Source organism: Protomyctophum bolini (assembly GCF_963924005.1).
Source record: "Protomyctophum bolini genome assembly, chromosome: 3".
NCBI lineage: Eukaryota > Metazoa > Chordata > Actinopteri > Myctophiformes > Myctophidae > Protomyctophum > Protomyctophum bolini.
The window spans coordinates 10,508,701-10,528,409 of record NC_137864.1 but is presented as its reverse complement, the minus strand read 5'-3'; the positions used below and the strand labels follow the sequence as shown (position 1 = coordinate 10,528,409).

At 43.3% G+C, this 19,709-nt stretch overlaps 1 protein-coding gene across 4 annotated transcripts in view; it reads left to right on the top strand.

Annotated features, from left to right (window-relative positions):
- Positions 1-19,709, top strand: part of rhbdl3 (rhomboid, veinlet-like 3) — a 116,910-nt gene that overhangs the window by 18,888 nt on the left and 78,313 nt on the right. For 2 of the 4 annotated variants that reach the window (XM_080760327.1, XM_080760330.1), the window contains exon 4: positions 16,894-17,052. The exons of the other annotated variants lie outside the window; for them this stretch is intronic. In XM_080760327.1, coding sequence (XP_080616453.1) covers positions 16,894-17,052 — 159 coding nt within the window. The remainder of the gene's footprint in view (positions 1-16,893; positions 17,053-19,709) is intronic. 4 annotated transcript variants of the gene reach the window in all.

Here is a 19,709-nt window from a genome sequence, read left to right as displayed (position 1 = left end):
TGAAGTACAGTACTTGAATTAATGTACTTTACACCACTGTTTTTCATCAAATTGAGGCAAGGCCACCTGAAAGCTGCATATTGTATTTAGTTTAATACTTACTGTACGTATGTCTATAAAAGTGCTACAATTTACTACTTGGCATATACTGTATATCTGTTGTACAGCAGTCAAGTCAGTCAGTGTTTTATGACTACAGGAATCCAGGGATTGTCAGTGGCATAATTCTTTCAGACGGAAAGTCTATCTTTTTCAATATTATTAATATTCTGTGCATGAGTCTGTGATCCCCTGCTGTCATTTGATTTGTAACATCATATTACCAAAAGACTCAGGATCTGAAAGATACCTTTTGGTCCCTTTATATGGATTGTTACTGTTTTCTTTCTTTTTACGGTGTTTGAGATAGAGGATGAGAGCGACAGGGGAGTAAATCCAATCACATTTTCTCTCATCATCACCAAGGACAGAAGAAGAAACTGTAAAATAGAGGATTTGAGATAATGATGCTGTGTCTAGCAGGACTTGTCAGTCAGTTCTGTGCTTACTGGTTGATGAAGTCAGAGTTATAGAAATACCCGCACGCCAATGTAGAAATAGAAATAGAAAGCCTCAAAATCACACCGTGTGAAGTGAGGGGTGTTCTTATCATACATCATCATAGTACATCTCATTCTGGCCAATCACAATTTGTGTTTCTGGCCTCACTTTTATCATCAATATGTACTTTTCTCAGCCAATCAAATCATCGCTATGGGGTTATCAGCCAATCACAAGCCAATGTTTGTGTTTACACAAACCTGGAAAGCGCCCCTAAAAAAAAAACGGCAGCAGCCCACAAGTGGAGATCTAAGCTGATGATAATCAAGGACTGAAACGTTTGCTCATTCTAAATCCACTTGTTATTTTCTTGGATTGACACCAATATTAACCCATTAAGACCTGAGGCCGATTCCAAAAATGTCTTCAGTTTTCTGAAAGAATGTATGTTGCTATATCGGTGGTGCTCAAACTTTTTCAAGGACACCTAAAATTGTATGTAGCCTATTTGCCCGTGGACTCCCATCTGAAAAGGTTTTGTTCCAGGGACCCCCAGAGCAATGATTTGAGTTAGAAATGTTCACTTAAAGGTCTGGTGACATTTAAAAAATATATATTTTTGTGTATTTTTTAATTGGATTATTTTCAAAATAGCAGATCTTCATGACATGAAGCGTATACTGTATATCTGCTATTTTTGAATAACCAAATGACAGATGCTTTCCCAGTTTTAATGTGATAAATGAAATACGATACAATATTTTTGCATTCATCTCAGCCTGTACTAAGGCTTTCTAGCCCAGAGACATTGTGTAAGTTAGTCTTCATACCGACAAAGCAACACAATGTTCTGATGCCCCAAGCATTACCACATGGCGCAGTATCCTAGCATCTTGAAATGTTTTTGTATTGATTGATGATGCCAGATCTTGAGCTCTACAGCTACTTGATATGATTTGGATGTAGCTTTTATTTTTGGTAGTGATATTATCTAGGAACCTGAATTATTTAGACTTTTACAGTACTTGTAGGTCATATTTGACAAATTCAATAGACCGTTGGTGGGTGTTAAAAAATCTGATATGAGGGAAGAATGATAATAATCTTTCCCTTGTTCCCACATCTCTTCCCCCTTTAAGGTCATTTGCTTCTTTGCTCCTTTCTAACAAACATGTCCCCACTTTCATCTCTGAAAAAGCTATATTTGGTCCGGGGTATTGCTCTCTTTGCCTGCCTCTCGTCTCTTCGCAATTCAAAGCCAGGTAGTTTGGCTTCCCCATCCTCCAATGGTCCGACTCCTCACACAATAAACAACAGGAAATAAGAGGTTCAAGTGTGCAATCTGTGCGAGCCTCGCCCCCGTCAGTCTTTCAGCAGGGCCCCTTAAGGGAAACACACACTGCTAGTATTCAACAAGGGAATGAGAGAATGAGCAGGAAGACAGAAAGAAAGAATAGAGAATAAACAAGGGAGGGGTGGAGGACCTGCTGCTTAAAGAATGTGTGTTGAGAGGGCGACAAACAAGGTCCCCTCTCTCAGCTGAGCTGGTTGATCTTGTTGATGTGTGCCAAGTTATGCTGTTTGACCGAGTTGTTCTACGTCCCTAGTGAAAGTCAAAACCTCCAGTTGCACTGATTAATCTCTGTTCGCCCACCACTTTGTTCCCAAACAACATATCTTTAAAACTGCTTGCTGGATTGCCATGTAATTTTCCGTATAGAAGTTCATGAACCCCATTCAGTGTATATGGCCCCAACTGACTTCAGTGACCTGATGCCCACTTTCCACTAGAGTCGAGTGCAACCATTAGAGGCCACTTTGTGCAATGCATTTTACTCCCAAACAAGTTATCTCAAAAACTACCGGCGGAATTGCATTGAAATCTTCTGTGCATCGGCATGAAGCCTGGTGGGCCTCACTGATCTTTGTGACACCATGGGCCTTTCCTGTAGTGCACACACATACATCAAAATCTAATTGATGTACCCTCACTGTTTGAGTGTCTCTAGTGCAACCTGAATTCCAAAACATCAAGACATCTCATAATCTAATATGCAGCTCCCAGGATCGACCATACTGATATTTCTGACCCAATAGCTTTTCCTCTCGCATCACGCTTTGGCACATTTCCAGTTTAGGGAGCAGCATAGACACTAAGGGCTGCTTTTAGACTCTTAGTTTTGTTAGTCTGTCCGTGTTGCACTATAAATGTACAAAACTAGTGGCTCCCAGGAGGGTACATTATACACAGAAAGTGCATCATGCTCAAGCCCAGCTACTTATCACATTATCTATTTATGCCTCCTTTCTTATTCTCCCCACGGAGGGGACTGGCTGGGTGTAAGGAGCAGAACTGTCTCGGCCCACTAGGGGAGGCTAGCAGAGATTCATCTAGACTCACTTGTGTTTTTTACGTTCCTCAGCGGCCTTGGCCTTTGTGGTTCAGTCTTTCTATCGGACACGGCTGTGACATTTCGGAGGCTATATTAGAAGTCTTGTCAAGCCATTAGTCATGCCTCCGCCATTCGGCGTGATGTGGCCTGGTGACGGCCTGGCCGTAGGGGGGGGGCGTGACATGCATGGTGAGCAGGTTGCCCATGTGACGGGCTGACCTTTTCATCTGAAATCCCTCCAAACAGGAGAGGTGATATCTGGGAAATGAACCAGTGTCTCACTGTCTCATTGGATTTGATTCTATTCCACGTCCAGCCTTGCACTATCATTGTTGTGTCACTCAGCTATCAGTTGGACACAGGTTGTGGCTGGGGTTCTGATTGGCAATGGCATACATTTGCATTTGTTAATTTAGTTCTGACGGTGTGAAGAGGTGTGAGAATGATCGAGGTAATGTGAGAAGTACCAGAGCTGAGCTTAACTACAGCTTGTGGTTCTTTTTAACCCCTTAAAGCCCAGCATATTGTGGGGAGAGCTTTAGCTGAAAATAGCAGATTGACAAGCTCACAACCTGACCTGATGCACATGCAGACAAAAACTGCACTGGTCCAATAACGGCTGCACCCGTCAAATGTATCGTGATCTGACCCCTTTGATTCACTCCTTCAGCTCTGAACTCTGAAAGATTCTCTCGTCATTATTCAGACCATGATTTGCCTCTATAGAACATTGCTTGTGCAGTTCTGGGAGATGTCAGTTGTCAATCAACAACATGTTTGACCCTTGAACTTTCCGTCCACCGTGCCCGTCTTCTTCATAGATGTTGCTCGCTGTCAACCTACCATCTACACCTAATGCCTGGTTTATACTTGTTTGTGTTTTGCACTGAAAATAGCAGATCTACAAGCTCACAATGTAAATCTGCTATTTTCAGTGTATGAGACCGGCAGACAAACAAGTAGGCTATAATCATCCATTTAAAAACCTGGTAAAACCTGATGCTGATTCCAAAAATGTCTCAGTAAAACAGTTTTGCTCCAGGGACTGACAGAAACAAAGATTTGAATTAAAGATGTTAATAATAATAAAATATATAGGGTATATATATATATATATATTCAAAGACTTGCACACATTTTCACTATTTTTCAAAAATAGTAGATCATTTTGGGAAAATAGGTAGTCGATGAACATTTTTCATTGTGAGTGTCCATGTCTGTCAGATGTGCATTTGGTCTGTGACTCTCTGAGGTCTGTGAGTGAGTACTGACCAGTGAATGAGGTTTGTGAGGCCTCATTCACACCTATCAAACACTGAACAATCAAATGTTTGGTAATTTTTTATTTAGTTTTAGGCCACCGCAATGCCTTTCCAATGGGAGTCACATGGTTTGAACATTTTTGTTTGATGGGGGGAGGGGCAGAACACCATCAGCAATCAAACGCAAATGTTTGGTCAAACCATGTGACTCCCATTGGAAAAGCATTGTGGTGGCCGAAAAAAGAAGAAGAAAATAGACCAAACAATGTTTGATAGTGTTTGATACGTGTGAATGAGGCCTGAGTGAGTACTGACGAAGGCCCCAGTGAGGCTCTCCAACGTTGAAGCTCTGGGCCCTAGTGGTACGAGGAGGGACTACAGGCGGACCCGTGGATTGATGACCGGGAAACCCTGTGCAGCTGGGCTTTAACATTGACCACCAAAATGTGGTGGTCAAATGCGGAAGTAGACGTTCTGGGACGGTTCTTCCGGGTGCTTCAAAACGCTGAGCAACTTCCACTGACATGAATAGCGGCATGGTACTGACCAGTGAATGAGGTGCTGTGGGGTTCTTCCTGTCCTCCTGTGTAATTAGCAGAGAGACTAACAAGCTTCTCTCTCTCTAACGAGGCTGGCACTTTATTAGATCCACTAATTAAACCATGTCGAGGGAGGGAGCACTCAAGAAGTAGCTGTGTGTGTGTGTGTGTGTGTGTGTGTGTGTGTGTGTGTGTGTGTGTGTGTGTGTGTGTGTGTGTGTGTGTGTGTGTGGGTGTGGGTGTGGGTGTGGGTGTGGGTGTGTGTGTGTGTGTGATTTTTTTATTCATTATATTTAAACTGTGACATGAGAATGTGTGTATTTATTTTAGACCAGACAATGCACATTAATGAACAATCCATACACGAAGGTGAATTCCGTTTGTGTCCGAGCATATAGGCATGGCTGAGGCATCGTAACGAGGAAGGGGAAATAGATCTTTTTATAGTACAATAATGTTTCAAGTTTACACAATCAACACAAACACACCCAAATCAAATCATATTATGGCGTGCATGTTCAATCAATTATCCATCAAAGCAAACGGCATAAACAATATTAGTTTGCCTCTTCTACAAAAATAAAACGTACAAGTTAGCGTTCTCTTGTATCATACCATACATACTCATTTCCCACCACGGAGTAACCTCGCATCAGACTATCCAGCAGGACAGTCAAGACAGGCAGTGTCGGTAGGCCAATCAAGAGTTAAGAACACCATACCTTACCTGGTTTAAGCCGAAGAGCTGCTTTGAAACATATTAAGGACATTTTAAACCATTGCTTTGCTTACGTTCACCATGCAATAGTATGTTTGTGGTGTTGACTCCCATGACCCTGGCAATGTGATGCTTCTACCTATAGCCTCCCAATGCGTGTCTGCTCTTTAATGTTGAAGATTAGTGCTGCTCAATGACCTAATGAACGTGGTCTTAATATCTTACTGAGGCTCTTACCGTACGGGCCCGCTGGGAGACATTGCAATGTCTTTGACAGTTGTAAGGTAATGAGTAATGTGACTCCGTAAGTGCTCTATTACAACAGTGTAATTAGCTTCAGTCAAGTGTACTTGAGATGTGCATTCGAGTGTGTTTGGCCTATCTTATTCAGCAGCGTGTTAAGTTAGCCGCCCTGCCCCCCAGTCATTTTCATCAATCTATTTGGTTTCTAGTTGTCCTATTGGGGATGATAGAACTTGTACCATCAAAAATGACATGTGAAGTGAGGGGCGCTCTTATCATCATACGTCATCATACATCATCTCCTATATACAGCTTTTGGTCCTTAACTCGTGTCGGCTATTTTGTCCTAACACAAACATTAAATGCCATTGACAATGAAAGGAGAATCTAAATACAATAAAAATCCTAATCATTCTTCCTCCACGCTGGGAGAAAAACAGCATCTGAAAGTTTGAGGGTGCATTTTTTACACGCGAGTGCAGTTATAACTTTTCCATTGCATCTTATGAGAGGCAGGGTTCTTGTGCTGCCGGTATGCGCGCGCATGCTGTTGCTTATCAGATAGAACCGATTTTGGTTCCTCAATGTTGGATCCAGTTCCTCCGGTTCTTGATCCCAACCCTACTTGCAGGTGAAGAGTTGTACTACAGAGGTGGAACCACTTAATTGACAGCATGTTCACCCCAATATTGGGACACAAGGCTTCATGTGGTTTTGGTTTCAGCCTCAAATGTTGACACTGAAATTCGTCTTTCCGTCTATGTTAGCTGTTCTCTGCATTCTTTCAATTCCCATGGTGCATTTTTCAATTATTACAATTTAAGCGTTTAGCAAACACTCTTATTCAGAACGGCTTGCACCGTGCAAGGTCAGAGTGAACGGCATGAACTCTAGTAGTCAACCAACAACAGGGTAAATGGAAAACCAAATACAAAGTAGAGGATAAACCTTTCAGCAGTACATCGTTGCTGTTTCAGAGACATACAGAGACTGATCTTTTTTTTTAGCCGCTACTACATACTGTAGAGCAGTGGTTCTCAGACTTGAATGGTGATCCGGTGGTATTTTGTTTATTTGTTTGTTTGTTTGAGTTTATTGATTTATATCTATAAATACTGACTACACATGTACACTAACCTGTGTGCGGTGTAGTCTAATGATCGGCGAGTTTTAATAAGCAGTAGAGATGTGTTGCAGAATATAAATCATACGCTGGATGCAGTGTGCTTGCTTTGTCTCTGAGTCAGCACATACTGTATCAGGTACAGTATGAGACTGTTCTACTGCATAGGCCTGATAATAGCAACATCTCAATGCCGCAGACTGTCGGGATTGCACAGCCAGACTATCGAGATACTTTGTATAAGTATAAGTTTGAAGAAAGCATATGGCAACATTTCAACGGTGAAATGAGTGCACACACACTTGCACTTTCACACATTTCAGACAGTATATCGCAGCTGTCGCGCAGAAACCACCTATCTCCATTTTTTAAACTTTTTTATTTCTTTAAATATATCAGTGCTATTGAATATACCCTTTAGGTCTGTGTGCGGGTTTTACAGATATTAAACCTATGATAAGTATTAAAAGGGGCTTCTGTTTAAACCTCCTAACTCGACGTGAGCTGTATGTGGGTAAAGTAATGATAATATAAGGACACATAAGGACAAGTATCTGACAATGTATAAAGTGCCTTTGATGAGGCAGTGTTGTGTTTTCGGAAATACAATAATTTTGGACTTGTTTCTGCCCGACAGCAGAGATATAAAAAGCATTTGGAGGAATCACTGGCCTTGGAACGCCTCAGGATCACCCAGGAGGAAGTTCCTAATGTTGCTTTGGAGAGAGAAGTCTGGAGCTCTATGGTGGACCTGTTGCCCCCGCGACACGACTTACGGATAAGTGGTTAAAGATGGATGGATGGACACAGCTACTTATGAACAAACTCAATTATTTTCTCTTACTACCATTAGAGTCACAACACTGTAGATATGGGAGCGCCTGTTATTGGAGTCATCAATGTTATTGGACCGCCCGTCAATCCGGCACGCATGTTACTGAGCTGATGAACCATAACATGGCTTTGCATAAGGCTGTTACCAGGGTGACGTTAGATGGCTTTGCTGCAACCCAAGTTAACAAAGAGACCAGAGTTATTTCCGCAATGAACAAAATCTCTCTCCAAAGCTGCAGAATGTTGGCTACTCCTGAACGTGTTTTACCAAGTGAAATGTCTGTTACCATCCACGCATGTTTTCTTTTATGTTTTTACCACTTGTAAAAGTTAAAATGTTCACTCTGTAACAATATATATTCAAATATTTGAGGCACACAAAAATAGCAGACCTACAAGCTCGTAGCTATGAGCTTGTAGACCTGCTATTTTCCCATAGCTAAATTATAACAATGTTTAAAACACCAAAAGGGGTTCCCGCCCCAAAATAAGTAACATCATTATTCTATATTATCATCACCCCATATTTGGTGGGTTGACGAGGGTTCATTTCAAGCCCTGATAAATATTCTGAAGGAAATGATTCTCTGCTTAATAGCATTTCTGCTTCATTAGATAACATGCAAAGGAGATTGAGAGGTGTGAGAAAGCTGCAGATGCTGACTTATAGCGTGTTATTTCACCCCTCGTCGGTCACACCACGCCATGTGTTCCACCGCTGATTGACTGTGTTATGTGACTACCAGTAGTCATATTTATGTGTGAAGAACATCTTTATTTGGAAAAATTACTTTAATGTGTATGTGCGTGTGTGCGTGTGAGAGAGAGAGAGAGAGACAGAGAGAGAGAGAGAGCAGGTGAATGACAAGCAACAAAGGACACCAGCCCAAATTAAACCCATGATATTTTGAGTACATGAGCTGCCGTCCCTCCCAGCATATTCCTCCCGGTGTGAACCTGCTGGTCTTGGAGGGCCCAAGGTTTTGAGTTCCTTTTTACTGCTGATTCAACATCATTTGGAGACAACTTTACCGTAAGCGATATGGAGCATTTTTCTTTTTTCTCTTCTTTTTCTTCAAAAGAGCAGAGCACGCAGTCTGCAAGCTATTATTCTTTTTTTTACAGTCAAAAGAGTCTGTGTGAAAGAAGGGTTGATAGCATAGCTTTACCTATTTTGAAGCTGTGTTGTTTTGTGAATCACACCCTATTATTTATAAAGCAACGTGATATACACGATCTCTTATTAATCTCCGCCAGGACATCATGCATTCACCCCTGTTGGTCTGTGTGTCTGTCCGCAGCTGATTGCATACTACTAGGCCGATCAGCGTCATGTTTCTTGTGTCTTCTGCCAACGGGGAAGGAGCACCTCAATGTTTTTCAAATAAGTCTGAGACAGCTCACGTTTTTTGTGAAATAAAACCACAGAGCAGTCATCCATTCAGGCTATGTTATAGCTTCCCGTGAGTTTTCACTTCCGGTTCATGGTCTTCCATCTTTCAGATATAGCTGTGTAGACATATCCTACATCCATTACTGAACAGTTTCAATTACAATTGACTCTCATCTTTTAGCCTACTTCCTCTCATGACATACTCGCAAAGTGAGTGTGGGGCATCGACAACCCGGCACTTACACTTCAAATGCCAACCTCTGATCGACTGATGATACAAGGGTAATTGACAGTTTGACACATGGCATAACAATCAGACATTGTGCATTACAGAGACATTTGATTGACAGCAATTTGTCAGAAAGATGGAGAGAGGTAGATAATGAACGTGTACTGTATGAGAGAGAGTGAAGAAGAAAGTTTCAAGTTTCTAGGTGCTATTATTATTTAGGGCATGCCTCCTAGTTTAAATTATGAATTATATGCATTATACAGGAGTGACAATAGCCTTCATTAGTTGTTAGTGAACGTCACATGAAGGTAGGAACTCTTTCTCTTTTGCCTTGTTGTCCTCCGCCAACCTCCTATGATACACACGCTACATGGTTCACTACTATGCATGTTAGTTTGGTACAGTGTACACTTGTGTAGTAGTAACTTGTCAGCATGCAGTACTTTACACTGTTGGTTATGCACACGTTAAGTAGGTACAGTATACGGTTAGTGGAATTGAGAATTTGCCATCGGTAAATGGTCTGCATTTATATTTGCTCCTAATCCACAGCGCTTTACGGTGTTACATTCACCCATACACACACACACACACACACACACACACACACACACACACACACACACACACACAAGACTGCAAGGCACTAGCCTGCTTATCAGGAGCAGCTCAGGCACAGGCACTTCAACACAAAACCAGGACTCGGGATCGAACCGGGAAACCAACCTTTTCACCTCCCAGAAGGCCACTCTACCTCCTTCGCCACCGCTGCCACGGTAGTGTAGGGTAGAGTTGTTTGCCGTCTGTCTCAATTAACTCCAGTCTTTCTTCATTCCCCTCCCTGGCAGACAGCAGCAGCCTTTCTGTCAGTCTGTGGTTACTGTTCCAGAGAATAGCTCTTCAACAGGTCAGCAGTGGCCTGCATACTGACCCGTACATGGCTTAGGTGAAAGGTCGCGTGATGGAGACTCCATAGTTCAAGCAGTTTAAATGGTTTCAACTCGACTATCCTGCCTTGTCTCTTTCCTCCCATGTCATCATCCCAGTGGATATTCAGTTGTGGGGATAGCCTCTGCGTTCCATATACGGTAATTAGAATAGTTGGAAGCAACCGATCAAATTGTTATAGCCTGCAGCTGCAAGTTTAGCCATGGTTTAGAATGATGATGTTTAAGTTAAGGTTAGACACTGAATGGTTATGTTTTGACATTGGACTTCAAGTGGTCGTTTAGGTATTGGCGATAGTGTTTAATTAATTCATTTTAGTTGAAGTTAAGCACTTGCGTAGTCTTATTAGGTATGTTTAGTCATAGCTTTGTTGTTTTTTAATTGAATATGATTAGGCACTATTAGGATGATTATGTTTAGGCATGGGTTTGTTGTATTTTGTTAAATATTTGGTGTGGTTTAATTTTTTGTTTGAGCATATTTATTGTTGGTATGCTTACATTTGGCCGGGATTTCATGTGGTTTAATTAATACATTTTAGTTAAGGTTAGTATAGGCCTATACGTTTATGCATGGATTGTGTGTGGTTAAGATTAGGGAAGCATTGGGTTGGACAGAGGGCCTGCATGATGACTTAATACGTAGCATTTCCTATTAAGAATGCCGTCTGATGGCTGCTGAATATCCACTGCCTTTAATCTTTTGTTTAGTGATTTGATAGGAGGTACGGTTTCCTAGGGAACCAGCTTTACTGCATTTAATGTACTGCAATGACCTCCATGTCTTTGAGGGTGCCCCCCCTTCATTTGGTTCCATTGAAGGACACAATAAGGGACTTTGGCAGACTTTAAGGTGGTTCGTGCTCACTTTGGAAAAGAACATGCCAGAGACTGTAATGACTATAAGTATAGCTGTAAACATCCATGAGGCCGTAATAAAAAATCTCGTTCATGAGTGAAGGGAGGACGGAGCAGAACATCAGCCGGAGAATGAGAGCAGCAGGGGCGGTATTGCAGTCGCTGTACCACACTGTTGTGATGAAAAGAGAGTTGAGCCAGAAGGCAAAGTTGTCTGGCGAGCAATCTTCATTCCTACTCTCACCTATGGTCACAAAGTGTGGGTCATGACCGAGAGAATAATGTTGCAGATTCAAGCGGCTGGAATGAGTTTTCTCAGACGGGTGGCTGCCATCTCCTTTAGAGATAGCGAGAGAGACTCGGAGGAGGAATTTGCTGATGTTGCTCTGAAGAGGGAAGTCTGGGGAACTGTTGCCCCCACGACCCGACTCCAGATAAGCGGTTGATGATAGCTGGAATAAAAAGTTTATACTGGATAAAGTCGGGCAATTACTAGGGGGTGGGGCGGACATAAACACACAGCAACACGTTTATTTTGCCACATCACGGGGGGGGGGGGGGGGGTAAATTTTAATCAAATATTGTGTTTCTCGTGTTTGGCACACTATGGTAAAGCTACTAAACACAAGATATTTCATCTCATGGTTGGCTTAATTTTAGCACGGAGCAGGAAATCAATATGATTATGTCGCCTTACTGTCTATAAAGAAAGATGTGTTCCGCTTTGGGCTAGGTACTGTGAATTTTACACTGAAGCCATTAGGATACTTTAATGTTGTTATGGCAACTTTATTTTTTGTCTGTGTGAGCTATGGGCCTCATGGCCTCATGGCTTCCTTCCCTCTAGCTCCTTAATATGCGGCAGCTTTATGTAAATAACACACACACACATACACAGATATTTGCTCTTTCCCTATCATTCCTTCTCTCCCCCACTTGTGGTCTGCTTTGCCTTTGTTAACTGCAGGATGTGTGTGTGTGTGTGTGTGTGTGTGTGTGTGTGTGTGTGTGTGTGTGTGTGTGTGTGTGTGTGTGTGTGTGTGTGTGTGTGTGTGTGTGTGTGTGTGTGTGTGTGTGTGTGTGTGTGTGTGTGTGTGTGTGTGTGTGTGTGTGTGTGTGTGTGTGTGTGTGTGTGTGTGTGTGTGTGTGTGTGTGTGTGTGTGTGTGTGTGTGTGTGTGTGTGTGTGTGTGTGTGTGTGTGTGTGTGTGTGTGTGTGTGTGTGTGTGTGTGTGTGTGTGTGTGTGTGTGTGTGTGTGTGTGTGTGTGTGTGTGTGTGCGTGCGCGCGTGCGCGCGATGAATACAAGTCTTTGTTTTAGCGGGGCAGCTTATACTCTTAATGCCCTAAAACAGACAATGTGACCGATATACGCTTAATCTGAAGGATTTGTAGCAGGTCAAATTACACTCTCTTTGTTGTTTATCATACATTGCTTATGTCCCAGGCCATATAGACAGTGGCATAGACATATCCTGGCATGACATTTTCAAACATTATACAAAAACAAGCTCATATTATAGTGCATGATCACAATGCAATATGTTGTGAATTTGTACAGTAGACCAGTGGTTCCCAAACTAGTGCAAATAGCACATCTACAATCTCACAACGCGTCTTACTTCTTAAATATTTGTTTTCTAATTATGGAATTTCCTACAATTTTCTTTGATTTCTTCATGACATTACTGAAAGAAAAAAAAATCATTGAATTTAGTTTCTAATTCACGAAAATCTTAACTTTTTTGGGAATGTTTTTTGAAAATATTTTTGGAATAATAATAAATAAAAAACAATGTAGTAAACAAGAAACAAATGGGTCCCGGTCCACTGTTTGAGAAACAGTGGAGTGCAGTAGTAGAGTACAGTACAATCGCAAGCCAAAGTATAAAATATAGGGAAACCATTGTGGACAACGGTTAGTTCACTCTGCTGGGTTTAGAATCCTGATGTGGGGGTTTGAAAAGATATGGTCACCCTATTTATACGTTGAGAGATATGTTCACTCTTTTTTCACCCCACCATTGTCAAATGAGAACTTTTTCATGTCGATTCTGTGATATCTATATAAAGAAATGCACTTCTCGGTTATTCAGTTTAACCTACATGAGCAAGATTAAGTCTGTTATTGGTTCTAAATGTTTCGATATATTTTTCGGTTAATTGCCCAACCCTTTTTGGGGTCTCGGGGCGGGAGAGTCTGAATTGATCTCATGAGGTGGGTAAGGCCGCCCCTATATATCATACTCTGTCCGAGCATCGCCCACCCGCTGTGAATGTTGAGGAAATGGTCAGTAATTGGACTAAAGGGATTGGGTGAACCTTGCATGAAATTGCCGTTATGGGCCCATTGTTAAGTGTGGGTGCCTTTGCACTCAGCCGTAGCTATAGCCTGTTGCCTGGAGAATGCTCACTCAAGTGTGAAGCGGGGTGTGTGGGGGAATGTTTGTTGGGGTAGTGTAGTGTGCGCATGAGTTGTTTTTGAGTGCGACTGAAAAAAGTGAAAAAGAATGATAACGTATACGTGAATGTTTGCACAAATAGATCTGCGCTTTTGTTTGTTTTGTTTCATGTTATTTTGTGCATTTCTTGTATTGTTGGGAGAGAGCGACAGAGAGCTGGGACAACGCAACGACGCAGAAGTGAGAGTTAACAGACAGTGATATAGAATGGTAGTGGGCTTAATCTAGATTCTATAGGGTATAGGGGTTCTTAGTGGGGTGGGGCATGGTTGTGTGTGTGTGTGTGTGTGTGTGTGTGTGTGTGTGTGTGTGTGTGTGTGTGTGTGTGTGTGTGGGGGTGTGCAAGACTGGGTGGGAGTTCTACATTGCAAGTGTAATCCTTCTGTCTTGCAAATCATCATCCTACAGTCGGGATCAGATAATGTGATCGAGACACGTACAGACACGTTATTCTCTGTGTCACACAATACGCTGCGTATTGTGTTGTATTGTGGGCAGCTGGCCTTCGTCCGCACCATGACAAAATGTTCCAGGCAGAAACTGGCTGACTTGCTGCAGGAGAAGGTTAGTTCACTCTGCTCTGCTTAGCCTTAGATCTTTATTCAACTGTTTGTCTTGCCAAGGCGTGCAGTGCGTGCGTGCGTGCGTGCGTGCGTGCATGCGTGTGTGCGTGCGTGCTGTGTGCCTGTACGACAGTGCATGGCACTATACTGTAGTGTACACTATTACGCAGTCTTTAAGGTATCTGAACTCCATGAATAGTTTTGATGAGAGCTATTTGCAGATGAGTAATTTGCATTTTCATGTAATTTATTCATCACGCCCACAGTATATATTATAAATCTCTTTAGCTTAGTGTGATGTCTAAATGCCACAGATATGTATACATTTATATAGAAAAGAGCAATATCGCCAAAACGTTCATGTCTTCTGTAGTAAGTCTCTGATATGAAAAGGAAAGTCCACCAGGACCTTGTTCGGTTGACGCTCTGAAGAGGAGAGCACACAACTGCCCGTCTGGCTTTATATGTCTGCCAAGCCTGGCATATGGCAAATAGTACACACGCACGCACACACGCACACACGCACGCACGCACGCACGCGCACACGCACGCACGCACGCACGCACACACACACACACACACACACACACACACACACACACACACCTGTGCCTGTTCAAAGCCATTTGATGCTCATTTTTAACTGATTGTCAGTGCTTCTTGTTTACAGACATACAGTACATGCACGCGCGCACACACACACACACACACACACACACACACATGCATACGCTGTAAATATAGTGCAAAAAAAACAACCCCTCCCCCCCCCCCCCCCCCCCTACACACACAGCACAGCGGGAAAGAGAAGCAGCCGCTGCTCTACTGCTTCTGTTCACAAATAACCTGACATCCATATCAAACACTGAGCTCCAGGAATGACATATTTTACACGCATTCATCTTCAGTTGAACAAGTGTAGCTTTTCACACAGACGCAGAGTATCTTTAGTTCTGTGTCGATCCCTAGAGATCCACAGCAGCTCCTCTCTCTCTCTCTCTCTCTCTCTCTCTCTCTGTCAGACATGCACTGTAAGCATCAAAAGGATAGGCTGTGTTGTTTGCTCCTGTTAGATGTTTGCATGCAGTTCCAGTCTGAGATAGCACATTCCGGAACGAAAGTGACAGATATTAAGCTCAAGGAATTGCGTAAATGTTAGGTGACGTGTTGAACCACTGAATGCAATGTCTTCTGCAACAACAACACAAAAGTAAATCGGCATTAAATTAACTTTTTGTAGTTTAGTAAAACCCCAATTGCCAATTGGAATGTGTTCACCTTATACAATTGACTGTGAAGTAAACAAAAGAATAGTGCGACCGAGACGTGTGGTTCTCAAACTTTTTCATGCAGTTAAGGACCCCCAAATTAATATTTATTTGTCCGCATACCCCAATAACCCCCAATTAACAACACAATGCATCGCATGGCATTGTTTTGTGAGCTTGTAAGCCCTAACCACACCAAAGGGTCGAGGCGGTTTTCAGCACTGTCCCTGCGGTGTGATATGTGCTGTTGCACGTTCGTGCGTTGATGTTGAAGCACGTCGTCCCTAGTGATTCAACGCATGGAATTCAATGGCCCAAACCACACCAAAGGGTCGAGACGGTTTTAGCGTTAACTCCTTGCAAACATTTGGACCCAAGGAGTTGCATGGTGACCCTTTGGTGTGGTTATAGGGCTGTAGATAGCCAATGTATAAGGGGTAGTTCACCCCAAAAAAATATTTTTTTCTAATGATTACTCACCCCATGGGGATACAAAGGAGAGAGAAGTCTACTTCTTTGTAGTCAAAGAGTCTCCATGGGGTGAGTAATCGATAGAAAGTAATTTTGGGGGTGAACTGCAGTATCCCTTTGAATTGATCTTGACGCTATATCAGTACCCACTGGAAACCCAAAAACCGATCCCTGGGGGTCCCCTGGACCACTGACCAAGAGGATAGATCACGTACATTTATCATTCCGGTGTCTATTGGTGAATGTGCAATATTCCACGTACAACTTTTCAATCTATTTGGTGGTTCATCTATTGAAGGCCATTGATGTATTAATTTAGCAGCCAAAGTTATTATCCCAGGAAACAGCCTGTGGCTACAGTGGATTTGTTCGCAGTCAGTTCCAAATTGAAATCCAAAATGATTGCATGGAATTGTTTGAAGCAATTAAAAAATCTTTCAAAACGAACGCCATTAACGACGTGCCACTGTGTTCACCGCCTCGTTGTCTTCTGACACAGTTCTGCGCAAAATTGTTATTGACCTCGCATGAATGTCTTTGTTTTTTTGTTGCCCCATATTTCGTGCTATCGTGCCTGCTTGTTTCAATGTGCTGTGTGCGTTGTGCCCTTAATGAGACCTCTATTCCATTCTCAGTGGTGGAAAGTAAGTACATTTACTTAAGTATTGTACTTAAGTACAATTTTGAGGTATTTGTACTTGAGTATTTCCAATATCCAATACTTCTACTCCACTACATCACAGATACAAAAAAAATACTTTTAGTCCACTACATTTATTTGAAAACTTTAGTTAATAGTTAGTTACTTTGATTAACCACTTCAGCCCAGCCCTATATACATATGGGCCATTTGAAAATAGCTGATATTTCAAAAGACTTTTTTTTTTTTTTTTTTTTTGTACTTTTCGTAAAACATGCTAGTACTTTTTCCACCACTGTCAATTCTCTTCCACTATGCTCCGTATATATAGCTCACATCATCGTAACCATTTGGGTTTGTGCGTGTGTGCGTGCGTGCGTGTGTGGGCGTGCGTGTGTGGCTGATTCCAGTTTGACCCAGAGAGTACTGGCTTCATCAGTACGGAGAGGTTCAGAGACCTGCTGGAGGCCCACGGGTCGGAGCTCGACCCCCACAAGCTAGAGGTTCTGTTGGCTCTTGCCGACGGAAACGCAGATGGAAAGATCTGCTACCAAGACTTTGTCAACCTGGTAAGATGTTTAGACCTTTCAGTGGTTTTACACGCACATGCTATGGACTCCTAGTGTCCATGTTTACAGGGGAAGGGAGATGTAGTGTTTTACACGCACATGCTCTAGCGTCCATGTTTACAGGGTAGTGTTTGTTTGCTGGTTACATGCGGTGGTCGTCATTGTCAAAGGTCCTCACACTCCAAAGTTACCAATCATTGAAACTTGCACATTGTCTGTGGAATATTGCTGACACACCCACATCAGGAACAGTTGTTCTCAAGGACCCTCTGAAAGTATACAAATTGTCATATGGAACCAAATGGACCCGTGCCATGCATCTATCTGTATTAGTGCAGTCAGTGGGATTTTCCAAAGTAGGATCAATGTTTACCGGCAAAAGTCCCAGAGAGTTGTGTTCACTATCTATGTGTGTCCCTCTGTGAATCATACGCGTCCAATGCCTTGGTGTCCAAGATCAGCTTTCCCACAGGAAGATTCTTATTGTGTTTTCTCCATTAACAATCCCCTTGTGCCACTTTCAGTTTCAGTTTCACATTCACCGTGTTGCTTTTACTTGCACCAATACGCATGACACACCAATCAGCATGACATGGCACAGAGGGGGGAACAGTGATGCTGCGTTCACATGGCACAGAGGGGGGAACAGTAATGCTGGGTTCACATGGCACAGAGGGGGGAACAGTAATGCTGCGTTCACATGGCACAGAGGGGGGAACAGTAATGCTGCGTTCACATGGCACAGAGGGGGGAACAGTAATGCTGCGTTCACATGGCACAGAGGGGGGAACAGTAATGCTGCGTTCACATGGCACAGAGGGGGGAACAGTAATGCTGCGTTCACATGGCACAGAGGGGGGAACAGTAATGCTGCGTTCACATGGCACAGAGGGGGGAACAGTAATGCTGCGTTCACATGGCACAGAGGGGGGAACAGTAATGCTGCGTTCACATGGCACAGAGGGGCGAACAGTAATGCTGCGTTCACATGGCACAGAGGGGGGAACAGTAATGCTGCGTTCACATGGCACAGAGGGGGGAACAGTAATGCTGCGTTCACATGGGCAGATGCAAAGATACAGTCTATCGCTCATTTTCAGTGGAAGCCAGCGACATGGAGATACAAAGATGCATCCGGCGTTTGTAGCTGCTGCAAAAGATACAAACTTCACCTACAAAGATGCAAAGCTACAGATACGCACTTTACGCAGTGTAGTTTTGCATCTTTGTATCTTTTGCATCTGCCCGTGTGAACCGATCTCCTGTTTCTGTAGCGTGAGGCAGATTGATGTACAGTACACCTCCTGGACACGACGCTAGTATGACCCCAACCTCCCAGTAGGACGGACACGACGGACACTCTAACCACAATGCCACTACTGAGCAAAATTTGCAATGACAAAATCACAATTCAATTTAATGTTAGTATTTGTAAGATAATTGATCGTAAAATGATCATGATGGCGACATGCAGCGCCTGTCGCCATCGCGTCTGCTTGTCTTTGGTTTCTCTCGAGCTCTTACAGTCACTCACTGTTAATCTCATTCTAATGGCCTCATTTGCACACTGTTGTGCATAAACAAGCCACATTCTTCTCTCATCCATCTAATTTTATCTTCCTTCAGTCCTCGTCCCACTCTCTCTCTCTCTCTCTCTCTCTCTCTCTCTCTCTCTCTCTCTCTCTCTCTCTCTCTCTCTCTCTCTCTCTCTCTCTCTCTCTCTCTCTGGTCTTCCTTCAAATCTGTCTATTCTCTATTGTGTGACAGTGGGGATGGTTAGAATTTTTTGTCTAAGAGGTCGCTTGTCATTGGTCCAGCACAGTCATGTGATGGGCCTAGGGTTGGGCCATGATACTGGAAGTGGGACAGTGAGGATTATTTGGGAGTACTGCACGCGCGTGCGCGTGCGCGTGTGTGTGTGTGTGTGTGTGTTGCCCCCCCTTGTATTGCAGAATTTGAGAAATACACATTGTGTCGTGTGGCATTTTTTTAAGTTTACAATTAAAAGACTCAAGCCCACCACACACCGGCTGCGTCCCCCGCGCGGCGCCGCGCGGCGCGCACAGCCGCCTCCATTATTTTCAATGAACCTAACGCACACCGGCTCCGTCCGCTGCGCGGAGCCGCGCCGCGCCGCCCGGCGCGCCGATAGAACACAGTTCTATTTTCAGGCGGCGCCGCGCAGCAACGCGCCGCGCCGCACACGGTCGCAGACGGTGTGTGGTGGGCTTCAGTTGTATTTAGTGTTTAGCCGTGGAGACAGAGGTATGTCTGATTCATCAGTTGTGCAATGCGGTGCTATACTTTGCACCAAAAAGAGTCGATCCGCAAGCACAGAATGCATCGCGCCGTGGTGCGTTGTGAGCTTGTACAGTAGATACTAGATACAGTATAGGGCTTTATGGTTACATTCACTGTATATAGCAGCCACGGCAGAGAGGAGACATGGAGGGAAGGAAGGGTGGAGAAGCGAACAGCAGGAGAAGTGCGAGAGAGACAGATGGGCTTTTATTTGCAGCTCTGTCCTTCCTCGGCACCGCAGCTCCTCCATATAGCCGTCCGTCAGTGTGATTGCCAGTAATTGCCTGATTACAGTTCAGTCGCATTCTGCACTTCCATGATTTCTCTCTTGTTCCTCTCTCACTCATAACCTGCTC